At 42.4% G+C, this 26,601-nt stretch overlaps 2 protein-coding genes across 2 annotated transcripts in view; both read left to right on the top strand.

The window, feature by feature from the left end:
• Window positions 1-1,933: 1,933 nt before the first annotated feature.
• LOC139338592 (solute carrier family 25 member 36-A-like) lies at window positions 1,934-20,384 on the top strand. Its single transcript, XM_070973755.1, has 7 exons — window positions 1,934-2,387; window positions 4,968-5,135; window positions 7,941-8,018; window positions 10,441-10,541; window positions 15,548-15,614; window positions 15,742-16,031; window positions 16,745-20,384. Exons 1-7 carry the CDS (start codon window positions 2,347-2,349, stop codon window positions 16,936-16,938), a joined length of 939 nt encoding a protein of 312 aa, XP_070829856.1. The 5' UTR covers window positions 1,934-2,346; the 3' UTR covers window positions 16,939-20,384.
• Window positions 20,385-22,314: 1,930 nt separating this feature from the next.
• LOC139339443 (SPRY domain-containing SOCS box protein 4-like) overlaps window positions 22,315-26,601 on the top strand; it is a 70,892-nt gene continuing 66,605 nt past the window's right edge. Inside the window, exon 1 of the mRNA XM_070975063.1 lies at window positions 22,315-22,527. The gene's annotated coding sequence lies outside the window, so the exon portion shown is untranslated. The remainder of the gene's footprint in view (window positions 22,528-26,601) is intronic.

Raw genomic sequence — 26,601 nt, 5'->3', positions numbered from 1 at the left:
GTGAAAAGGACACTAACCTGACCAAGCTGCCTTTCTCACACTACAAGTCTATATTCAACTGCCAATAGGGTAGTGTGGTGACCACGTAACCCTCCAGCTATTTAATGCCATTCATTATGAGACAGTCTTCTGGACACATTTAGTCATTTTCAGCAGTGTTGACAGGTCTTGGGACCAATTCCTTTAATATAACCTTGAACACTTTGGGAAAAACACATAAAAAATAATTAATTTTAAAGAGGAAGCATAGTATGACACGCAACTCTTTCATTTCTTATTTCCCCATTCACCAGGAACCAAAGCTGCATTGGGATTTCAGAGAATTTTGTCCAGGACCATTCTGAGTATTAGCGTGTGTTTATCTATGCATCACAGTGTTTATTTTTGATGTTTTGGACTTTCACCTGGAACTGACCATATTGATTCAAAGGTAAAATGGTCCCACAGCAACAAAACAAAAGATGAAGCTGCTTTAATAACTTTTTAAAGTCTAGAGATAATATTTCAAATGAGACTGTTCTATGATCACATGAAGTACTCAAATTTGTGTCTGAAAAAAACTTTGTTAACAAATTACATAATAATAATAACTGGAAAAAAAAACCCCAAGATGGCTCCTTCTACAAAGCTCCTGTTGATTTTATTCTGTTGATTTTGATAATTTCATTTTCGAATGTGTAAGCTGTAATAACAAGAGGCACACCATCCCCTTTCATCTGAAACCGAATAACTCCTGCAGCATCCATGCTAAGTCTCTGAATCATGGGATATACATAAGCTCTCTAATGCAGGACACGACATTATGGGTTTTCACTTTACAAATGTGAAACCACACACATGACTCCAACTTGTCATACTGTGCTTCTAATTACAAAACTGTGTGGAGTCATTCAACTCCATTATTGAATCACCGACCGACTACTCTAAGTGTAGTCAGCTGATTGTGTAGCAGCCTTCGGAAATTAAAAAAATCCAGTTTTGGTCAGTGAAAGGGCATGTTCCCTGCCATGCTAAATGCTATCAAAGTGCACTTGGTAGCACTTAATGCTAAAAGTGGATCTGCAGCTACTGTTAGCTGCAGCCAATATTACCAGGCTAAGAACATATAAGAGCATTTCTTACTTAAAGTACCTGTATGAGTACTTTAAATTAAGAAATGTTCTTTGTTAAAGGGCTGGTTAAACAGATGTCTTTAGTCATTTTCAGTGAACAGTGCCCTTTATAATCAATAAGTAATGAATGCTCTCCATGTCTTTTCGATCCTTGCATTTAAAGATTTTGGCCTTAAATCCTGGTGCCAGAGCTTCACCAAAGTCTTGGTCAAAGGGAAAAGGCAAACATCTGTTTGCTGCTGCCAAATACAGCAGCATTTATTATTTTATTACACTGGATTTAAAACAGTGATGTAGGTTAAAGAGCTAACTTCCAGCTTTAAGTGTGTGAAGTTGATCTCTTCAGCTTTATGTGTGTTCATATCAGTCGTGGATGATAAGGATAAAATAATGTCACGCTGAATTCTTTATAGATTACACAACGGGATATGGTTAGTCCAGTTAATTTATTATCTGGTTACATAAAGGTTGGCCACTTCATAGCATGGAAAAATCCAGTACTGCTATGCTCTGCCCACTGATATGAAAAATTACCCACAATGACTTAATACATGTAGAAATATCAAAAGAATTACTCTCTCTCTCTCTCTCTCTCTCTCCTCTCTCTCTCTCTCTCTCTCTCTCTCTCTCTCTCTCCATATATTTAAGGTGGTCATCTTTGGTTTCTGGGGTTCCATCTTACACCCAAACATACTGCAAGTCTGATTCATTCAACGCTGAGCATGTGAACAGTGCATGATCAGGGCGGCGATGTCGTGACGTCACGCGCCAGGCTGACCAATAGCGGCGTCTGTTTTCCAGCCTATGATTGTACAGTAAATACTATGTGCTCTGCCTCCTTCCCTCTCGCTGCAACGATGAAAGCAGAGGAGAAAACTGAGACAAACCCGTGGATTGTAGCATAAAACCGTTAGTTAGAGCTGAGATATTGTCTTGCCAGTGGGTAACCTGATGAGCTCACAGCTCTCGGGTGGTTTAGCCGAAGATAAGACGCTATCTGTGTGAGAGGGGAACCTGAGCAGAGTGAGAGCGACAGACAGGAGGATCGTCGGCCCACTGCAGTCTGAATCACCGGAGACTCGCCCCGCAGCTGGTTCATCATCGACGTCGTTTGCCCGATCTACGTGCGCATCCTCTTAGGTGAAGAAAGCAACGGCAAGAGACGAACCTCAAGCCCGTGTTCGACCCTCTGCCGCAGCCCCGAGGTGCGCTGCTTGGCAGAGCATGCTAAATAATGAGCCAAAGGGACACGCTGGTTCATTTGTTCGCCGGAGGGTAAGTCAGATAGCGAATTTCATCTGGGTTTGTTTTTGAATGGACAGTCTCAGCACTGAAGTATGACTCGTCGTCCTGTATTTCTAGCTAGCTAACAAGGGTCGTTTTTCTACGCAGCGCGTGCATGTGCTACAACCCGGGCAGCTGTGTGCACGGCACGTCAATCACGCCAGTGTCTAAACCATCAGTTCAAACTTCCGGCCAAAAGTTAAAAATATGCCCATTTGTGCTGTAAAATATTAACCCAAACGTGACACAGACCGCGTTTGAGCTTAAATGTGGCTTCGAGGATACTACCAAGAGCTTTATGTTATTTTTCGTCCTTATATGCCTGTAAATACCGACTTTTTCTATTGAGGTAGCGAGACTTTCTGCTTTTATTTCGAAGGCAAATGCAGTGTATTTCCGGGCTCGCTGATACTCACTCTCGATAACCTGATGAAGCTCTGCAGCAGCAGCAGTGCGTCTCACTTCCTCCAGAGATTCTGCATTTTAAGTACCTGACAGATTAATTAGCTGAGAGGAGCGTAGTGTCAGTGACAGGTCTTTGTATGCGTAGCCCACAGTGGAATATATTTCTGTATCTTTTCTTTCTTTGTTGACGGATAATAACAACTGCTAATTTATCTTTTAAGACTGTTAACATGGCAAAGACCCCCAGATACAGCAGATGAGTATTGCCTTGCAAACATCTACTTGATAAAAAAAATGCTCCCAGAAACTAGCACCTGAAGACTTTTGCTTATTGCATACATTTCCAAACTGTAGATGTAAGGTCAGTTTAGGGTGTAAAATACTGGTAAAATATGTGTTCTGCTCCTGCTCTGAAGGTCTTTTGTAAAACACTAAATGAGGCCACTACCTTATGCTAAACTGGCAGCCATGACAGTAGGTGAACGACTGTTCTCATTCACAATTCTCTAGACAGGCCTGACAACTTGTTCATCAAAGAAAATGTAAATGCAGACATACAAGTTGCCCCTCTATTGACACAGTATGTCTGTCTTGTTCTTAATCCATTGTCTCCAGTTTCTTTGCGTCTGTCGCCTCTGCTTTCATCTCTGCACCAAACCAGTGATATTTAAATATGGTAATCTTATCACACCACAACCCTTCTCTTATTTCTCTTGTCAGGGATTTAACATCTGAGACCAACACAGGACACATTGCATTATCTTGAGTAAACAAAATCAGATGTCTCCCCCCAAAAACATGAGCTGGAAGCCTCAGCACAGTGCTTCCTCTCACAGCTACCCATGCTGCAGACAGCGTAGCCCTGAAAGTAGACCAAAGGTCACTGCTGCCTGTGAGCATGAATGTGGGTCGGTCTTTTGAAAGGTAAATATAGCTGGTGCTACTCAAAAGAGACTGCAGCTAGAGGAATTTACTGCCAATAGCCAGGACGTCAGAATACACTGCTGTGGGGATACAGCAAGTATTCACTTAACCTAACTTTCATAGCAGTCATATGGTTTGTCACTGCAATAGTGAAAAAGCACTTTCCAGCTTTGTGGTGGTTTGACTGTGAAGCTCTGTCTATACAAGTCCTGTGATGGAAAGCACCAAACCTTTGGTGACAGCAGTGAGGATCAACAAATGTGTATGTGGGGCACATGGACAGAATGTTGTTTTTTAGATGACGTCTGGTAGCCTTTGGCTTATGGTGTCAATGACCCAGATAAAACAGTGGTATTTATCTGTTTTTATTATTCAGTAACAAGGGTGTTTGGGTTGTTTGCATGCTGATGGCTTCAGTTAGAGAAGAGGCCAAAGTCGAAGCAGCAAGTTTCTTTGCTCCATTTTTGAGCAGTCACGTTTTTATTTATGGTGTGTGTACGGGTTCAGTGAGCCAGCAAAACAGCAGTGTAATTTTCATGACACCTCATTCTAGCCGTCTCAGATGACAACAGTCAGCAAACAAGCAGCTACACTGAGCCGTGGACACTCTCCACTGAACTGCAGGAAGAAACCAGTTATACACTCTTAGCTGGTAGCTTGCACATGGCAGCATCTTGTATATCACAATACCAGGTCATGTGGTCCCGCTCCTTGACAATTTTTAGAGCTAAGAGGAATAACAGATTGGGTTACCAGCGATCAAGGAGATCAGTATTAGAGGATGGTTTTAAAAAGAAAGCAGAGGAAATGGGCGAAATATATATGTGACTTGAACCAAATCTAAATATAATGATGATAATAATACGCTGTATTTATAGAATGCTTTTTAAGATGCAGAAGGAAACTTAACATGAAATAAATAATAAAATAAAAGAGCAAAAATCAACCTAGAAAACCAAAACACCATACAAGCACTATATAATAATAATAATAATAATAATAATAATAAACTTTATTTGTGTAGCATCATACAAGAACTGCATATATGTCATATGATATGCAGATTTTCTTGTACATAATTATTTTAATCTGCCCCTTTTGTCTTTTGACCAATGTGAATGCTAAAGGAGAGTGTTAAATGTGTTTTCTCATCATGTCTTTCCCCTTTCTGTCCTTTTTTTTCCACAATCCCCTTTGTTTCTGCACCCTTTCTTCCTCAACCGCTTCCATGCTTCCTTCTAGATGTGGTGGCACAGTGGGTGCTATTTTGACTTGTCCTCTGGAGGTTGTGAAGACCAGACTGCAGTCCTCCTCCATCACTCTCTACATCTCTGAAGTCCAGCTCAGCACCGTCAATGGAGCCAGTGGCGTGGCTCGTGTTGCTCCACCAGGGCCTCTGCACTGTCTCAAGTAAGGAGAATGGTGCTAAATGTTAACTCTACGAACTTAACTTAATTAGGAATAATTTGGAAAGAAGGTCTGAAATGTACAAATGAAACTGAAGTTTTAAATTCAGAGTGTCAGAGTGGTGACACACACACACACACACACACACGCACACACACACACACACACACACACACACACACACACACACACACACACACGCACACACACACACACACACACACACACACACACACACACACGCACGCACACACACACGCACACACACACACACACAGTCTGTGTTTGTTATGTTGTTGTTACAGCAAATGTCCATGAACCGGTCTGTTGACTGTTAATGATGAAAAGACACAGACTTAGTCTATGGGACTCTAAAGTGACCCACACAGTAAGAATGATATTGGTCCTGCATCACTGTAAGGGGTGCTCTGGGAGACCGAAAGCTACATCACAAAAAAGGAAAAAGTAACATTGTGTTAAAGCATTACAACAAATTCACCTCGATAGCAGATTCATCAGATTGCAGAGTCTTAATGTGCTTTTATCCTTTTGCTCAAGCCTTTTGGTGTGTATGCCGAACCAGTGTCGAACAGGTCAGCATGCAGTGAAGGTGAATTCAGTTCCTCACTTACTTATTTGTTCTCTTACTTGTTTAGCTGTTGGACAGCAGCAGAATCTACAACCAGATAAAAAGTCCAACCTCATTTTAAGCCTCATCTTGACCTCAAAGCTCTGTGGCTGTTGTTGGTACTTTGTCAAAATAACTACAGGGAAAACAGTGTGAGAAATACACCAGAAATTGTTCCTATTTTGCAACATGGTGTTGTATATGATTCCCCTTCTCATTAGACAGGAATTTACCAGACAGATGGGAAGTGAGAGTGTAGGGGAATCCAGCATTGGTTTGGTGTTTATTTGAAGCCTGCTGAAAGCCGGTGTGGCTGGATACTCGCAGTTAACATAAATGTAATGGAGGGATTAATAATATTAAAGTAAATATTCGACACACACTACAGGTCTCTGCTCTTGCTCTCTGGCAACCTGTTTCCATGACTGTCACAGAGCATGTCACAGTGTTAAACATAATGCATAATGCACAAGCTGCTGTGTGTGGAATTTTCCATTGCCGTTGCATTAATCATTAGGAATATTGGGAAAGACCTCTCGTGTTTAACTTCACATCTCAGGAATAATATTGATATATATGTAATATATAAAGATATATCCATGAAATTCAGATTGGCTGCGCGTCTTGAACTTGCGCAGCTCAATAGAAATTCCTGTTTCTCACCAAAATGGTTAGCGTGAATCTTTTTTATTACATTTGTTTGGCTGGAAAGCAGATTCGCTCTAACTGGCTGTCGCAATAACTTGGAATGTTTTCTTTGTCACTGTGCCTGCATGAACAAAGCTTTCTTCAGGATTTTCAGAATAACATTGTAGTAACGCCCTCTTTCAGTTTCACTCAATCAGGGCATTATTTTGGGCTCAGTGCTGGTCTCATGATGACATAAACCAACTTCTTGTGTTGACCTTGAGATAAGCAGCCACTGGCAGAAACTGTACACCACTATTACATGATCCAGAGGGGAGCAGAGCTGAGGAGGGAAGAGCGATATGGCAAGGAAGGGAAAAAACCCACACGAGTCAAAGTGGGTCAGCATGCAGTGAGATGCAGGCATTGTTCCATTTCACTGCAGAGCTCGTTGACGACTGATTTCCACTGTCACTTCCAGCCCGGTGTGTGTTCTGTACGTTGAGGCAGTTACTTTACATTCATGAGGAGATGTTTTATACTGTCAATATTTTTTGAGTTGAAGTATTTAGCTACGAGTTGGCAAAGTCTCACAGGCCGTGTGAGGCACAGGCCTCAAACCCACAAGCTGAACAAAATCCAGCTACATAGCTGCTTCAGGAAACATCAGGGCTGTGTCTTGTTTTCAATTGTCAGGAGCAGTTCAAGTCGGGCCACTATCATAAGAATTCAATGTACCCCAAAGGACCATTTTGTATCTTTAGGGCCCCTTATTTCTTTCCAGGATGACTTGATGCTTTTCTTTGGATGTACTTTGCATCACAGTTTATATGAAAGCATGCAGGGAATGCTGAACTATAACATGTGCTCATTCTGAATGAGACCGATGAACAGTCTTTGAACTCAGGTGAAAACCAAGAAATAAACACGTTAGCCGCCACGATAGCACCACCGCACACACCACCAGATCAGGGACATCTGTCATTTTATTTATTTTGGTTGTTCCAGTATGCTGATAATGACCCTGTATATAATGTCACGCTGTATTGAGTGTCAGGTCCTGACAGGTTGCCCATAAAGTATATGGCACCCGCATTGGATATAAATTTAGCTACAAACAGAGATGTTGTGCCAAGTGAAATGCTGTCTCTACGGGTTGACCTCTGCAGTTTCTTTTTGTGTCCCTTGGTGCCCCACAAATGTCAGTGTGTGTGTGTGTGTGTGTGTGTGTGTGTGCGTGCGTGCGTGCGTGCGACAGTGTTGTTACAGTGTTTTTGTTGAACATTTTGGAGAGAGAGTTCATGAAGTAAATGTTCACATGACAGCACCTACATGGTCAAGACATCGTTTTACTGAATCTCCAAATTTGTGGTAGATGCGAGTTTGTAACTGTGATTTAACTTGAGGGTGGGAGATATTCTCCAGCCAGCCGTATTATTCGCCCAATGATTCACATTTATAGCAAACATAGCACAGGGATGTTAAATCAATGTATGCTTGCTCTGCATGAAGATGAAATAACCAAGAGAACATGAATTGAAATCTCTCTGCAGGTTAATTCTTGAGCGAGAGGGACCCCGTTCACTCTTCAGAGGACTGGGACCCAACCTTGTGGGTGTAGCACCTTCCAGGTATGTACAGCATTATCTGCCGTATTAAGTGTGTGTTGCATGGCTTCTCCTGCCTGCCTTAACCATCATGATCCCTTCAGCCATACCACGGCACTGTGCAGCTTAAGCTAAAATAAAGAAAAAATAACCTACATATACTTGCAAAATATCTGACAACCAAAACAGCAGAGTAGGTCACCACAACCTGTGATGTTTGTGATAAATGTTAGGTAAGAACCACTATTATCTACACCAACATGACCTGTTATCACAGAATAAAGGCAGTCTGCGTCATTTACTTCACATGATGCATCTAATGTGGGCACATATTTTTGCTGAGGAATGTATTTGCATATCTTTTTGGCTTTTTTTCCCAAGCTTGCAGCTCATTCAGAGCTTATGTCTGCAGTAATAATAGCACGCCAGAAACACAGAAACGAATGGAGTTAAACTCACTGAAATGCAGTGGAAATCTGTGCCTCAGATCCTACAGGAAATGAGCAGGTTCCCTCTTTTGTAGCTTGGCTGCTCTGGGTTGCATAACAGCCTGAACTCAGCCAATCAAAGTCTGAATGAAACAGCAGCAACAGCTGGAACCAGCCAGCTGTGGCAGCCTCGTCATGTGACTGTTGTGGTGGTGTATTATCACAATGGAGTTCCTATACTGAGACAGTTGTTTGTGTCTCATTGCCCCCCCCCCCCCCCCCCCACCTGTCAAGTTCTCCCTAGCTACTGCTGTGTCACATGTCCATTGTTATCCTCTTCCAGTTGGTTCGCTGTGGTCTCTGTCTCTCTGCCCGAGTCATCCTCTCCATAGTCTTTCACTGTCTGTGCTGCCTCGCTCTGTCTGGTTCAGACTCTCTGGGGGGTGCCCATGTGTGTTTGTATGTGTGTGAGACAGCTATAGCAAACTGTGCTATAGGAAGATATTGTTACATAAGAAGTGAGCCTGATGAACTCACTGGCTGCATGTGAGCTTTCCTGCTGTCTAACATGCAGCTTTATGAACCACTTGAAGCCAAATGTTTTCAAATATTCCCCATTAAAATTGTTTTTAAGTACAGGTGTACCAAATTTAGATATAGGTAAGCAGTTTTTATGGCTTCAATGCCACCCTAGATGCCAGACTCGGGGGGGGGGGGGGGGGTAGGGGGGGGGGGGGGGTGGGGGGGGGGGGATGGGTGGGGGGGTACATTTGGCCGCGTTCATGCGTTTGCAGGGTGTAGGGGGGAAGGGGGGGGGAATCGGATTTGGGCAGACCGTTTGAGGGTTTGGAGGACTAGCTAGGAAACCTAAATGAATTGTCAGTATGCGCAGAACGTGAGTAATTGGTTAAAACTCCTTTCAATAAGCAACACTGTAAAATCTTATTCATTATTCAGAGCAGCCAAATTCATCAGTTCAGCCTTCATCTGCAGTGAAATCTTAAGTGTTTCATCTTGGGAAGATACCCTAAAACAGCCAATTACTGTGGGCTATTGGTCAACATCCACAGATGTCTGCACAGTTTGTTATAGATACAGTGGAAGTTTCTGGCATGTAAGATACAACATTTAACTTCATTTCATCACAGTCTTAATTTAGATCAAGTTTGAGCTTCTGATGCAATATAATTAATGAAAAAACAGATGTATTATCTTATTTATCTACAAGCGGGGGTCTGGGTTGCTGGGCTGCAGAGTTATTCTCTCCTGTTATAATGAGGAAACGGCACTCTGATGGTGGAAAGCTAAAAAAGAAAAAAAAAATCTTCTGATGCTAATGAGTGCACGGTCCACTGGGCGTGCTGCTGGTGTTCATTAGCAACACACATACACATTACATGCGCACACAGAACAGCTTGCACCGGCAGCATCGCTCATTACGTATGAGAGATGCACAGAGCCTTTCAGAGCCACTCACATAATTCATCCCTCATCTGCAGTGCAGCATGATTATGTTGTGCATGCGTGCTCTCGATTCAGAACGAGGGCAGGGCAGGGAGGTCGCCGGGTTTAATTCCACTCAGCAGATATGTTGACTAAATCCTGTGATTTTTATTTAGTGAGGAGCAGCTAGAATCATGGGAGATAAATCTGCTACTAAAGCGTGGTTTGAGATTGAGAGGCAAACACAGACGGGCACAGATAACCTTCTTTCAGTGGCTTGCTTTTAGACTACGTATAAGCTCGGCTTAGCTCTACATGCTCTTGTGTACAGTGGTTATTTCAGCTCATTGAAATAATGTTGTCCTGTTTAATGCAGTTAACTTAAGGCTATTCTTTATAGAAATCATGTAATTTGTGTTTTTAGTTTACTCAACGTGGGACTCCAGTTGGTGCTCTTTTCATTCCTGCATGTTCATCATGAATTCGTAGTTGAAACTAATGAGTTTACTAGCGAGTAGTACTTAAGCAGTGTTCTTTATTTCTTATACTAATCTCTGTCTCTGTCGTCGCCACAGGGCGATCTACTTTGCGGCCTATTCAACAGCCAAGGAGAAGCTGAATGGGGTGCTGGAGCCAGACTCTACCCAGGTGCACATGGTGTCAGCTGGGATGGCAGGTAATGAAGGCTCCTTCTCCCCCCCTTCTGTCTGTTTGCCACTGTGTGTCGCTGAGTGTCATATCTGCCTGTTTGTCTGTCTGTCAGTCTGCCTGGGAAGTGTAAATCACTAATGGGTTATATATATATATATATATTCATATGAACAAAAAAACATGATTCAGTTTGTCTTAACCAGACAGATTTCATTTTTCCTCATAATTTTTGTCACAATTTGAAGTATCCCAGAGTTTCACTTCATTTTCTTCCCCCCTTACTCCCCCCCCCCCCTTTTCCATATACATGTGTGGGATGGTGGGATCTTCACAAATTTAAAAGCTAGTGAATACCTAAAGCATGCTAAAGCTAACTAATAAGCTGTTTCATGTATAGAAATATTAAATATATACAGTAGGGGGTTTATCAGAAAGCACAATTTGAGACTCTCAGGATCAAACTGACCATGACCTCGATTTATCGGTGGTGTAAACACTATGTAATCCAGTGCAATCAAAGTATGTCAAAGTAACGAGTTAATCTCCCATCTGACATTTAGGAGAAATGGTTAAGATAGTTCAAGACATGCCAGTCACACAGTTGCGTGCATATCTTTACTGCAACAGCTTCTTTCTGAAAATACACCCGTCTGTCCAGATCGTACAGCATCATGTCTCTTCATGGTGGCCTTGCTAGCTGACATATAGTTGAGGAGACAAATCCTTATATCAGCAGTCTCAGACTTTGTTGCACTAAAACCAAAACCCAAATGAGACACAGCATCCAGGTCATTTCGGGCTATAACGTGTCACTACTGACATTTATAACACGACAAAAAGAAGAAAATCACTTGGTCCTCAAAGTTTAGGTTGTGCTTTCCTCCTCTCCTAGCCCCTTTGTCCCCCCTGTCCTCCATTATTATTTTTTCCCTCCTCGCCCTTTTTTCCTCTTTTCATTCTTTAATTTTGAGGCCTCTACAGAGGACTCTGTAAATGGTTTAACATCCCAGTTGTTACTTAAACAGTGTGGTCTGGGCCCCCTTCTTTGCTCTGTGTGTATAGAGGAGAGAGCACGGCCCCGAAAGGTCAACCGGGGCCCCCGGCACTCGGGCGGACACGTCAGGTAGCACCCCATTTCTTTACAATGGTATGATGAAAACCATGGTGATTTTTATGAATAAAAGAAAGTTCATAATGGTTATTCATTGTAATGATATTACCATTGCGTATGGCAATGTGTTTGCTGCTGGTTTGTAGATTTAGGTTTTTATTATAAGGTTTTGTTATTGCTTAGTCTTGATACACATCTCCTTCCCCTTAGCCTGTTGTCTTGTTTCATAAATATAGTAAAGGTAAAGAAATGACACATACTTCTGTGGATTTTATGTTGTCAGCACAAAAGAAATGCTAACCTTGTCACTGCTGCAGGAGGTTTTAATGGATGTGCTCCATTTTGTCTTTTGTCATCATCCATCAATACCATCAGTGCCACAGTCATTTCTTTTCAAGGAGAATCAGTATCAGTCCATCATCCAAAAAGCTGGCACTATTCTGACTCCTTCTTTTTAAATGAGATTTAACTCCTGGACAGAGTCTGCCTCAAGCATTTAACCCCAGCAATGCTGGCACCTGTTTGAAAAGCACAAATCAATACGTGAATGTGGACAAGACGCAGTGAAGGCACAGACATGTGACTGTTGAAATTGCGCAAACATTAGCACAAGATAAGATAAGGCTATTGATCCCACGCCGGGCAAATTCACTTGTTACAACAGCAATAATAAAAAGGAGAGGTAGAAAAATGAACAAAAAAAATCAACTATGTGCACTATGTACAAAAGTGTAGAAAATGTTGCCTTGTGAAGAATGGCTAAATTTCACAGTGGATTTTGAATTGCACATGAGTAAAATACGAATAATAAAATACAATGGGCTACTGCACAGTAACATATAGAAAAGTCAGTGTTGTTGGTCATTAAGCTCGGAGAATAGAATAGCACATACTTCATCAGTGCGGCAGTTGCATTTGTTTATCTAAAGCACCTTGCATGAAGTACAGGAAATATCTGTGTAGTTGTATGTGGAACAGTGCTACTGGATCGATATAAACGTACTGCCTCTGATTTTCTTATGCACGTATAGCATTCAGGTTTGTCAGCACTGACACACAGTAGTTAAAGAAAGCCTTAGTGACTGAACAGCTGAATTTACACTGATGCCTGGGTATTGATAGGTTGACGTTTTGTGGAGTCATTGCCTCTCATGGCCTCCCTGCTGTGAATTGTGGCCGTCTGTGCATGTATTGCAAAGGGGTTACTGCTACAGAAGGTAGCAAAGGAGCACAAGGGGGCGAGTCCCATTACTTCACTTCGACATACTTTTCCTCGTAGCAGTTAATATAAAGTATGTTTGCCTTCTCTGAATCTAGAGCAAATGTGTATGTGCAGACATACTTACTCTTAAGTACTTACTCTTACTTTACATACTTTAAATTGTCATATAACAGCAATATAGAACAGGCCTCTCACTCATACTGTGGACAGTTATGAAGATTATGCTGTTAATATTCCAAAAAATATTTACACTGAACACACAGTAACCGGAAATCTGTTTCAGGAAACAGTAGTTTTCCACTGAAGTTGCCATTTCCAGCGTGCGTCTGTGTGATATGGAAGAGGACTTGTCTAATAACTCCTCCAGGAGTCATTTGATCTGTTTGTCTAGAAACATGCTGCCTCTCAGGAGACACATTTTTCTCCACATGTGAGGACGTAAATTAAAATTTGCCTGAACCCGGTTGGGTCTACACAGTATTCGCTGCGGGCAGAATGTCATTCATTGTTCCACCTCATCGATTCACTTCACTGTGATCTATGACATCATCCTTTTGTCATCACATACTCCTAAAGTGGTCTCCTCACTCCTTTCATCGCCATTGTCCACAGCGCAGAGTCTGTTACATACAACGACAAGGTTAGCATTTCCACCTGCCTCTCTTTAGCTTATCGTATTTGATTTTGTTCTTTTTCTGATCTGTAGATTATAAACTGATAATGGCACAATGATTCTGAAGAAAACATCTTCAATTTTATCTTCTGCCTTTGTATCTGTACTCTGCCTCACTCTGGTGAGATGGAGCTGGACTTTTGGATTGGGTTGGTTTTTATTCAGTCAACCTTTTCTTTGTTTCAGTCAATAAAAGAAGTAAAGCGAGAGATAAATTGTTAAGTAAAAAATAATAATACTTAACCGTATAATTACAAAAAAAAGTGGATGGGGCTTAGAGTTGGGATTAGAGTTTGGGGAAAGATGGGGGGAGGTCAGTCCTTCACCTCCCATCTTTTCTCCAGCTACCTGTACAGTACCAGTGGGTTGGGGTGGGTGGTTGGTGGGGTTGGGGGTGGATGTGACTGCTGCTTGTGTGTGACTGTGGTACAGAAAAGCCTGTGTCTATTTTAGGGCTTTACTGTAAAGCTTTCACTCCTGCGTGATTGGGTGGGAGACCCCCGCCATCTGAGCCCCCCATATCTGCAGGCTACTAGCTGCAGCGGGGAGGAGCTGGAGGAGCTTTGCCCCTCCCTCGTGAGTACACGCCATAGACGCTATTTCCTTCTACTTCCCTCTTTTTTCTTCTTCCTCTTTTCCTTCTTCTCTTCAACAGACCTGTGTCATCCTCTCTTCTTCACGCAGTTGCCTTAACGTAGAGCTGTGGTGCAGCGATACGCTAGATGTGACTCAGATCTCTTTATAGACTTGCCCTTGTCTTAGCTGTTTTCTGCAAATGGTCATGTTTTATTTCTCTCTGTCACATCAGTTGTATCAGAAGCTTTTAAAGGGACTTTGTGTCATTATATCGTGATACAGAGTGCTCATTAATTAGCTTTACAGTGTACACATCAAACTTTATTTGTCACCCTAGTGTTCATACTTAACAAAAAACATCTGTTCAAAGTATCATCCTCTGTAAATAACAGGTGCACGCACACACACTCACATCTACTTGATATATATATTCTGTGCACACAAGTGCATTTTGAATGCACTTTCATGGACCCCATTGCTGACTGACAGGAGTTTCAAACTAAACAAACATTAAGATTAGAGGTGACGGCAGATGGATTTAGAATAAGGATGCCCACCACTAATAGCAAGGAAAGGCTGCACTAAATTTCACGTCATAGACTTTCCACTTCAGTCCTGCTGAATAATTGAATAATCTCCTCCCGATACCATTTTGTGTCTCTGTGCTGTTTTAGTTGTGCTAGTATCAGGCTGACGGCCTGTCGCTAGTGTCTAAGTAGTTAGCCACTGGTTTGTTAAACGTCACATAATAAGCATGAAGACCCTCATTAATTAACTAATCAAGGATGCACATTCGTATTGCTGAACTAACAATGAAAGACAATTTAGAGCAATGTGAAAACTAGGAATCAAACCCACTTTGTTGGGACTTGAGGTTGTGGAATGACAGATTTGCTTGCAGAAAGGCCAATATGTGTATTACAAAGCACATTGAAAGTGTAATGATATAAAAAAAACCTCTCTAATCTCATTAAGATAAGATAAAAATAAATCAGATGGCAGTATAATCATAATCTGCGACAGTTAAAGGCCTAAAATGAATTTACTGTCCTCATTTCCCAGTGTTTTTGCAGTTAGATTTAATTTTTTAAGAAGACGCATCAAAAAAAAGAAACACAGCTGCTGCCTTCATGCACTGCTGTTACCTGAGATACTTTACTTCAGGTAGAAAGCTTACCTGTACCTGTGTAGCACTCACATGTAGAGGGTCAGTATGTGAATATGGACGAGCACGTGTTTCTGTATGGAGCTCATTGACTTTTCAAGAAGGATGATTTTAGCACAGACATGGTCTCGAATCATCTTTAGAGTCATTCTCTGATTCTGTTTAGTCAAGTGCTTTCTCACTGTCCTTGTACAGTATAGAGTATTTACCATGGTTGATTAGATTGTGTCCTTCCAAATGTCTCTGCATCTGTCTGAACCTCTGACCTCCTCTGAATTTCCCAGGGTTCACCGCCATCACAGCCACCAATCCCATCTGGCTGATCAAGACCCGTCTGCAGCTGGAAACCAGGTGAGGAGCCTCAGACCTTAAAGTCTAGAGGTGGAGTGGGTTGTATGACTCATTCATCTTCTTTTAATGATAATGGCAACGAAATGACATCGTTACTGGATTTAAATGAATGTCTATATGATTACAGAAACCGGGGTGAGCGGCGAATGAATGCATTTGAGTGCGTGCGACGGGTGTACCAGATGGATGGCCTGCGAGGTTTCTACAGGGGCATGTCAGCCTCTTACGCTGGCATCTCTGAGACTGTTATCCATTTTGTCATCTACGAGAGCATCAAACGCAAACTGCTGCAGTCCAAGGCCCACGCCAGCATGGATGAAGAGGAGGAGTCTGTCCGAGACGCCTCAGACTTTGTGGGCATGATGCTCGCAGCAGCCACCTCCAAGACCTGTGCCACCTCCATCGCCTACCCTCACGGTAACTTTCTGTCTCACATTCAAATGATAAGGATAATGATAATTTCGGAAAACAGTTGGCCGCTGTCATTTTTTAACAAATGTTGCTCGAACTGGAGTAAATAGTGAATTTGTTGGGGATTTCTTTTAGTCTCGCACAAGTGCTCTAACGAGTGTTCGGGGCAGCAGGATGCTGCCGAGGCGATTAGCTTAGCTTAGGATACAGACAGGAGACGGGGGGGGGGGGAACCTACCTGCACCTTTACTTCAGATAACACATTGGATCTTGTTTAATTTGTACACAAACATAAATGTAGAAACAAGAATTTGCAGTTTTTCGAAGAGGAAGCATCAGGACATGTTGCATTTGGAGTGAGGCGGTGACTCACTGTTCCTTATTGGAAAATATCATCCACTTGTGCTATAAATATCACTCATATTATCATTCCCCACCCACGTACAGCCCACAGCTGAATGCAACAGTTCAGATGCCTTCTGTTTGGACTGTCTGAAGTCAATCTGGGACAAAGTCAGAATCTCGAGTATGTTATTTACAGAAGGTGAGGATTAGGCAGGTTGATGGACAGATGGTCTACCAAAAGATGGATCAAACAATAGCTTACAATAGGAAGTTTATATGAGAGTACCACGCAACACTCATAGTCAAACAAGATCATCCAGAAGATGTTTTTTGTCTGTTTAACACAGTTTTCTTCCTCTGCTCTCAAATTGCAGAGGTGATCCGCACACGGCTACGAGAGGAAGGCAGCAAGTATCGCTCTTTCTTCCAAACTCTGCTGACGGTACCAAGGGAGGAGGGATACCGGGCGCTGTACCGCGGCCTCACCACCCACCTCGTCAGACAGATCCCCAACACAGCCATCATGATGTGCACCTATGAAGTGGTGGTTTACCTGCTCGGCCGTTAGCGCACCAGGTATGTCTCCCTGCTGTTTGAAGAGGGAGCAAATGACTGAGAGGGAGGCCCTTTGGCGAGAAAGAGTGAGGACAAAATGTCAAAATGAAGACCAAAGGAAAAAAAGAAAAAAAAGAACATGCTCGAGTGGACCAGGAGAGGACAAATGGATGAAAGAGGAAGAAAAAAGGAAGGAGGAAAGCCCTTTGTTACCATATCAGCATCATCACCTCCAGTTCCCTGTATCAGACTGCTGGAACAGATAGAGGGTGCTAGAGTTCACACATGAGGTAATATGGGGAGGATGAGGAGGGAGGCGCTGGCAGGAGAGACACAGAAAGAGTTTGGCACCTGTTTAACAAAGTGTACCAATGAAGGAAAAGATTTTCAGCACAACTCAGTGGCCTTAACAGAAAGGGTTTTAGTGTGCGTCCTCTCCGAGTGAAGAGTGAAAAACAGCATTTTTCACTCTCGGACAGATATTGTGAAAGGGGAATGCTTGGAGGCAACTGAATTTGACAGAAAATATCATAACTAAATGTAGATGAATTTTAATAATCCAAGAATCTCTACTTGCTCTCTACTCTCGACTTAGTTGGGTTTCCACCAAACAGTCATACTGACATGCACCTAAACCACAACAGATGAGACTTTTCTTAGTCTCATGAAGCTTGACTGACACGCTGTAACTTTAACTGTGTTCTGTTCTGCTCGCATTCACCGTCACAGTTTTCTGCAGCTCAAACACACACTCTCTACGCGCACGCATTACACATTGAGCCACACTACTCTTACAACAAAAACACAACAGAGGACACCGGATGTTTTGCATTCTTTCTTCTCAGTATGTGGTTGTTTAGCACAGCATGGAGACCAGCTCTGTTTGAGAAAGATACTAAAATAAGCGTTGTAATGTGTAACGAGCTGAACTGAGCTGAGCCGAGCCGCTTGGTGGAAACGCAGCAGTCTGCGCATGCTTCAGTGCTGTGAGGCTCCTTCACGATCAGATGACTGGCGGTTAATGTCAGAAGGCAGTTAGCATTTAAAACAAAGACATCAGTCTGTTCACAAGTCATCTCCACTCTTTGCACTACAGAACGTGTGGCTCCAAGCATTCCCCCCCCCAACGCTGCAGTCAACACCCCACCCAATTTTGTACAGTGCAGGGATCGAACTGGCTGAACCCAAGAAAACACAGTGATGAGCTTTCGGTGGCCTGAAACCTGCCTGTGTTTATAAAGAGTGGGTTGCGGGTTGTTTTATTCCTCTAACCCAGTGCCTGGTGGTGACAGTGCTGTGGCTGAAGTTGGCCTTCATTGTTGACAGTTTCTCTTTGTTGAAACTGAAATAAGATGGGTATACAAGGCCAGCTTCTGCCTGCACCCAGTCACTGCTCAGGACGTGAAGATCTTGTGTGAAAACACGAGACCAACGTGTCCTTTTTCAGATGTGAAGTGTGCGATTGTCCAGAAGGTACCAAGACGAAGTATCTGCCCTTAGAGTGCCACTACTTGAATATAATGTGACGGTGTGGAGAAATGTTGGAGTGGGAGAATGTTGATGGAGTTTCATCATCACCTCAACGTGTGTGTGTGTGTGTGTGTGTGTGCGCGCGCGTGTGTGCGCGTGCGTGTGTGTGTGTTTGTGAGTGTGAGTCTAACATGTTGTCCACTCTCGCTGTGATGATCTAACTATGTTCAAGGATGTGTGCGTGTGTGTTGTGTTGGTGCATCTGCAGTCATGTGTGCCTGCATGTATAATTAATTTTTACTCCAGATTTCCCTCCACTAACTATTAATCTTGCAAGACACTGTGGTTGGGAGTGTGGGAAAGCTCCTGTTCGATACTGGCAGCTTTCATTCGCACTCTCGCGCCAGTCCTTTCTTCTAGTGGCTTCCAACTGACCTGATAAACATGCACTTTTGTGGCCTTTTGGGGCTTGTGCTTTGCATTTATTGTGTGGACAGTTTTAACTTGTACATTGTAAAAAAACAAAAAAAAGTATTACTGTATAACCAAATGGTATTTTGCGCAACTGTTCTTATAGCAGATATATTGTACAGTTTAGAGTTCTCAGTAGTTGTGAAGGATGTCCAGATGTGTGTATATAATATAGATACTGTATATGCATATCATTTTTTTGTTTTTCTTTGAGGCTCGTGGATGATTATGCTGTAGTCTGCATGTGCAATTTAACCTTGTTTTGACTGTTGACATGAATATTGATATTGCTTGGCTGATTTTTCTTACGGTATAAGTTGTCTGAGTTCTTTTGTATTTGTATATTGCTGTCATGCAGACATCTGTGCTTATGTGAAAGATGACGAACGCTGCAGGACAAACTCTTCCATGTAAGCGTTTGTGCTTTGCTTTGTCGTTTTACTGCATTCATAAAAAATGTTCCATTTTGTAAAGTTTGGATGTTTCCGTCATTGGTAATGTTTACATTGTACCTTACTGTCTGTCAGATTATCTTTGGTCCTCCAAGCAAAACATGTTTCGATTATCAAGATGGGATTTTTTTCAGTGTGAGAGTTCAAGAACTGAAATCATCTTTTTACAACACTGTGCAGAGGACCACAGCGAGATGGGGCTTTTCAAAGCTGAATTTAAGAGATCCAGAATTTGCTAAGATATGTGGAGTGTTATTGGTCAGAGACAGTTAATGTACCCCTTTAAACAATCTGTTCAAAAAGTTCATCTAGTATAAAGCCTTTGGGAAATTTTGGCACACGTTTTTCAAATTGTATCCAAGCACTTTTATCTATTTTCCCTTTGAATACTCTTGTATTATTTATTATCAGAATGTCCTTTTACATGACATTTAAAACTTCCATTGAGCAGAGAAAAGCCCTCCCTCCCCCTCCACAGCCCCTCTGACCCAGCCGCTGTGGTCTCACTGCACACTGCTCCATATGGAAATGATAAGGTCTGCACAGTTTCCATGTTTGAAAGTAGTGCTCATCTCAGCAGTTGTAGAAAATCTGGTGCGTTCACTGGTGATGTTGTTCTTGAACGCTCCCCCCCCCCCAGTATAATTTCAGGGGCAAACTGAGGCCTGCATTGTACGTTGTAATAGTTATCGATCTTCTGTCTCCACTGACATGTTGCTAGCCTGTAGATGCTGTCGGTGCTTGAAAAAAATTGCTGACTCATTTTAAATGTCCACGTTTTCCTGAAAAACACTAATAGCTTTTATGTCCTTGGCTCCATTGCAGTAATAGTTAAGGTCAAATTACCAAAAAAATATGACATGAACAGATGACTGGACAAACATTTGACTGAAGTTTTTACCTCTCATTTCAGTGTCTGTATGCATCTTTGACCTGTATGCTTGGACAGGATGCAGCCTCAAGCAGGGTTGAATGAAACCTGGAATATTGGTTTTTGACAGCTCAATCGTGGATGCATTTTTCTGTTTGTTTTTTTAAAACACAAAAGTAAATAAAAATGTACTTGCAACAGAAATTTTATCAGCTTTTTTTCTTCATTTGTGTGTGTTTTTTTATGTGTATATATTGTTGTGCAGGTATTTGCGGTTTGAGATGCAAACCATGGTGGTGCAACTCCAGTTTCCATTTTCTAAGTTACAGGTGATGACAGAACTGCATAAATGTGCATCGGTGTTACCAATGTTTAAGAGTAGAAATGGAAATAGAGTAAGACTGTGAAGTACACGAACTGTTTGTATCTACCAGCTCGCACCGCCAGGTGGAGCCAAATATCTCCTAATTGAATTGACCCGTGCACAAGTTCAATTTACTGAATTCGCTGATATTGCTTTTCATCTCTCTAAATTGCAATTAATTAAATGACACGGTGTCAACAAGCAAGATCGTTTTTTCTGTCCGGACCCCCCCCCCCCCCCCACACACACACACACACACACACACACACACACACACACACACACACACACACACACACACACACACCTCGCACATGTCCAAAGGAGCATTTTCATGGTCAAACATTAGAGGCCAATAAAGGCATCGATTTCTATTTAGTTCCCTCTAATGCATGTGTAGAAATAATCAATGAATGTGAGTAGATGGAAATTGAAATAATTCATCATCATACATGCCGTGGCTGTGACTTAAAAATGGCCATAAGACATTAGTTTGTATTGATTTTGTAATGCAGCGGTTCAGTACAAACAGCACAGCGCGCACACTGCCTCTGTCACAACTCGATGCGAGTCAATCAGCCTCAGCCCTCCTCTGCTCCACTCAAACAAAACAGCCTGAATTTCACATGCATTGATCTTGTGGTTATGTGTCTGATTGACTTCAACTTAACAGCTCACCGATTTGCTTAGTGATAAGGATTCAGCTAGAAAGCAATATCTGGGATGTTCACAGGAACAGGGCAACACGGCAAGGGAATAATGATACATTGATGTGCTGTCGGAATTTTAGGGTTTGCAACAACTGAAATTCGCTTTTTACTGAGAATAAAAAAGAATAGAGGTAAAACAAAGTAGAACACATTGAAAGCAGCTTTTTGGGTATAAATGGTAATCTTTAAAATGACAAATATAACTGTGATCAAACCACACTGATAGTAGTAGTTAAAGTTAAAGTGGCAGTTGAAATAGTTACTGACAAAAGTTGATTATGGTAGTTAAAATGGGATTTTTGAAGGAGGTTTCAGTCTAGTCACTGAATAAAGTTGAACTATCCTCTTAAGTGTCAGTCAAAGTGAAAGTGCCAAAAGAGTTGAAGATTTTGATGAACCTCAAGCATTGAAAGGAGTTGAAATTGAAAAAGGCATGACAGATAAATTGATAAATTCCAAAACAGTTTTCAGACCATCACCAAACCAAAAACAGATAAACTCTGTTGAAAATAAGGAATGAAAGAAGTCGAAGCATCTGTGATATGTCAGAGCTGAAAATCCAGTGTCAACAATTCAGATATAGTATGATAAAAAGGATGATAAAATTCGACTAAATAGCAGTTGGCATACTGTCAGAATATGAATGCAGACATACAATATATTACTTTTCTTGAAAAACAAACGTGGGTAAAATGATAAAACAGAATGAGGATCTATCCTTTAAAATTCAACCCAAACAAAACAGTTTAGAAACACTGGCACGTATATTGGCTTGCCTCCAAATTGGATGAAGTTTTTAAAATATTGCTGTCATTGTTAATAGTAGTAGTTGCTGTAGTAGTATTATCAGTAGTAATAGTAGAAACAACCATAGTAGCTGTAACAGTAGCAGCAGTGTTGGTAGTAGTGTTATTTTTGTACACCTCTAAGGAGCGGTCCTACGGGAAACGGAGATCACGAATAGTCCCTGAACGCATCACCCGAGCCTTAGCCAATAGCACCAGAGCCGAATGCTGTGTTGTGGTGGAAGCGACCAATCAGCGCTGGTTCTGCGGAGTAAACGGACACTCAGCATCGGGACCCTGTCTCGCTGGATGTATCGAGCTGCTGTTTACTGCAACAAAGAAACCGTCGCTCCAGCGAAGAAACACATGTAACAGCGCCGGAATAACGCTGCTGTCATCAGCGGAGAAGAGGACAGGCCTCGGTTCTCCTTACCTGGTCGAGAGAAGTGTCGCTTGGAGAGGAGTTGAGTCTCTGTTCGGTGAGTGTTTACACCGGATGAGCTGACCTCAGCTCTCGGAGCGGGGCTGCTGTGTGGTTGTAGGTCGGCGAGCAAAATGTTTTCCGCTGAGAAAGTATCTTCAGTCCAGGTGGGACCTTTGACAGAGTGAAAAACCTTTCACAGCCAGCGGTACTTTCTGCTAGTTTGTCGCCTCTTCGTGTTGTAGTAGCGTGCTGAAGTTTTCTCAACTTCCAGCAGAAATACTTATGATGCAGCGCACCTGAGGGAGCTTTGGTAATGTTTGTGTCTGTGTGTCTGTGCGTCTGTGTGTCTTTTCACACGTGTGTCACCTCATGTGTCATCTTACATCCCACAGTGGACGGACAGGTTGGCTGAATCCCTGTGCTCACTGGATGTGGTAGCAGGGAAGCGGCAGCATCTCAGATAGAAGCAGAAGCTGTTTGTTAATTGATTGTTTGTCAATCAGCTGATTTTACAAGCAGCGCAGTGGTTTTATGGTTTGTGTCCATTTGAAATGAAGCAACCTCTGCTTGCCACTCTTGACCAGGAGCCTTAGAGAGGCAAAACTCTGTGGTATTTCAAAATAAAAGAACAAAGATTAGAAAAAAGTGAAAACATAAACATCTCATTAACCCCTTTTTATCTTGTGACACTATGAACCACCGAGTTACACAAGCTGCACTGTCAAAGACTGCAAAACACTAATGAAGCAAACAATCAAGCACTAATCAATGTCTTTGGAGTGATCAATTCTCTCTGTGGCTGCACCCTGACCTTTCCAAAGCTAAGATGCGTAAGGTGACCAGAATGAGGAAAATGGAGAGCAGGTGGTAAGAGCAGGGAGGGGAGGAGAGGGAAGTGGAGTGGAGAATAAGAGCGGAGGAGAGGGGAGCGTAGGAAGCGGAGTGGGGGGGCAAAACGAAGAGAGAGGGAAGTGGAAACAGGAGCTGCTAAACAGAAGGTACTCGTGCTGTTCTCACATCTGCCAGGTGCAGCGTGGCTTCATTTGGTGTGTGTGTGCATGTGGGTGGGTGGAGTCTGCAGGCTGATAGATGACCTGTCGTGATACGGCAGGGGTGGGGGTGTTTTGTGGGGAAAGAGATGGAGGGGTAGAGGGATGGAGGAGAAGATGGAGCATTGTGATGGTGACGGGGGTCATTTATCTGTCTGCCCGATCTGACCAGCCGGGCTCAGTGGGAGATCCGGCTGCTCACCAGCGTCCCCCCCTCACCTGCTCTTTCTTCTTCATCTTCCATCCACACTTCTGTGCCTCCCATCTCTTCTTCTTCGTCTGCTTCTACGGCACCAGCAACTTTTCCTCTCTTCCATGTCCTCCCCCACATGTCTCCGTTGTCTCCTGTCCCCACTCTCGCTCAGCCTGCTCCTCTTTCCTGCCTCTTGAACTCACTGACACTTGAACTGTTTACAGTGCACGCCCTTCATCTCTGACGCTTCAGCGGGAATTTCAGCTGCTTTCAGCCTCTACGCATCAACACATCGCGTCAAACACATTTTTGCTATTTCAACCGTTAGCTCAAATACCCACGCTGACATTTCAACTGCTGTCACCCCTCACAGAGCAAGTGACACTTCAACTGTTTACAGTGCACTTCTTCTAAACTGTCTGTGCCGCTTCATCTCCAGCTGATTTCAGATGCTACATTTCAACTGCTTTCATGTCTTATCCCACTTTTACCCCAAAATTTGTGCGTATTTTCAGGGTTTTTTTTAAAACCTGCTAAAAATAGGCATTTGACTCTTTTCTCTTTGCCGGTAGACGACTTTGCCTTTCTGTTTTTTTCTGGTGAGTAACGTTTGATGTTACAAACGCACCAGAAAACAGGGAACAGCAGAAAGCAGCTCGGAAGCCAGTGCCAATGTCATGGTGGTTACTCTTTATGTCTTTTATGAAATGAGGATGAGATGGAAATGGAGTGTAATGAGTTGACAGGTCTGTCTGATATCAGGCATTATTAGCGCACTGATGTCTGCGTGAAAAAAGAGTCATTTGACCCGATTGTATTCTTCCCCACCGAGGACAAAAGCCAGATGTCAGTGGGTGTTAGTGGCTTTTTTTCCAGTGTGACAGGGGTATTACTCTTTAAATGACGGTTCAAAGGCTTTCATTTTTCACACTTCAACCCAGAGCTTTCAGTACTTTTCAAACGTTTGTTCCACTACCTTCAGTGCTGACACACAAACGGACAATTCAGCTTCCTACACATCTTCAACTTGAAATTAAAATTTCACGTGCTTTCAGCGAAGACATTTCCGCTGCTCTCGGCTGCTCTCGTCTGCTTTCGGCTCTTATGCTTCAAGCTCTTAAAAAACATTTTCACCTGTTTATTCCTGCGATTGTCAGCCTTTTCTAGTCTTGTACATTATTTGCTTTTCTCTCTCTCCTCCTTTACTCGGCTCTCTCTCCCTCCCTGTTTTTTTCTGTCTTTATTTCCTGCTATTTCCCTCCCTTTTTAAAAATCTCCCCTTGTCCCCTTTATCCCTCCAGAGGGACTAATAAGCAGCATTATTGTCAGTGTGAGGAGAGAGGCAGATGGGATTCAGCTCGTAGGCCAGATAAGGGTTTTTAAATCGACTGTGTCTTATCACGCCCTGTCACTGCTACTTAAACTGAACAGATACTGCCTGGCATTATGTATAAACTGGTAAAAATCCTCATACTGAGATAGTGGAAGTTCTGTCTGAAGCATGTTGGAGTAATCCCCGTACAGAGGGCTGCCAGTGATGTCAGAGTACTAATTTAAATGCAGTGATGGGTGACTTTTTGGAGTAGTTCACAAAGGCAACAGCACCCAGGAGTTGGCTCAGTGTTATGTACATCAATTAATCAGCATCTTGGTCACAGAGTAGAATTTTAAATTAGATTTTAGGTCAATTTTTTTGTAAGTTGCCGGACATATTGCTCATCTGCATTCTGCTCAGCACCCAGTGTGTCACCGTGCCCATCACTCAGTGACACACGAGGCGATCTAGTGACAAGACAGACGGCATTTTGTAGTCAGTGTGAGCTGCTTTCCGTCAGACATCATTATTTTTAATTACTTTATTTCCACACCTCACCCACTGTGCTTGTTGTGCACTGCAGCAGAGTACCGTAGGAAGCAGGCTCATGCAGGAAGCAGGCTCAAAGATCTGAACCTGTGAAGCTTCAAATTAGACTAAATCTGAAGGCACAAAATAGATCAGAGCGTTGTATGTCTAATGGTGAGAGTCACACTTTCAGTCCATCTCACCAGGGTTCAAACTAGCTGTCTTTTTTCATGATCGAATCAGCGTTCATCATCATTTTGTTGCTTGTGAAAACTGTTCACCCCAATTTCTCAGAGCTGAAATTACTTTTTTTTTATCTGTCCAACAGTAACCAACTGTCATGTAATGCAAAGAAAACAGCAAGTCCTCACTGGAAGCTGGAATCCGTGAATTGTAAGTCATCGATGGAAATGTTGGCCGGTCAGTCAGTTGGTCCACCGCTTTGGTCCAGACTGAATGTCTCAACTACTAGTGAATGGATTCCTATGAAATTAGGCACACATGTCCATGTTTGGATGAATTGTATTAACTTTAGCTTTATTTTATGGGTCTCTGTGATCTTCTAGTAAGCTTTATGTCCTTGAAAAAAGTCAAGTAAATATGAATTAATTCCACATTTATCGTTAGAAACTTTATTCTACATGTATGTTGAATTCTATGCTTGGCTGTTGCCAAATGTATCTTTTATGCTTGTTCAGCTGCCGTGCTCTGACCGAAGGTCCAAGTAATTGGAATTAATTAATCGGAAATGTACCAATTGAACAGTGACTCTTTTTTCTCTCTGCAATCAGTACAAAATTCCACATAGACAGATAGATACCTATATGTGAACCTTTCCATCTGTCTGGTTCACTGTTGGTATAGTTATTTATATATTTCTGTCCTTGGACAACCATGTAAATGTATGCGTCTTACACTGGCAGATGGAGTGGGAATGGATTTATATGCAGCAGCCTTTTGTTAAGTCAGTCATAGACTGCTGAGCTTACAAAAATGCACACAGGCTCACTCACGGACATACACACACACACAGACACACACATA

This window comes from Chaetodon trifascialis, chromosome 11 (genome assembly GCF_039877785.1).
Source record: "Chaetodon trifascialis isolate fChaTrf1 chromosome 11, fChaTrf1.hap1, whole genome shotgun sequence".
Classification (NCBI taxonomy): domain Eukaryota; kingdom Metazoa; phylum Chordata; class Actinopteri; order Chaetodontiformes; family Chaetodontidae; genus Chaetodon; species Chaetodon trifascialis.
This window is presented reverse-complemented; position numbering and strand designations above follow the sequence as displayed.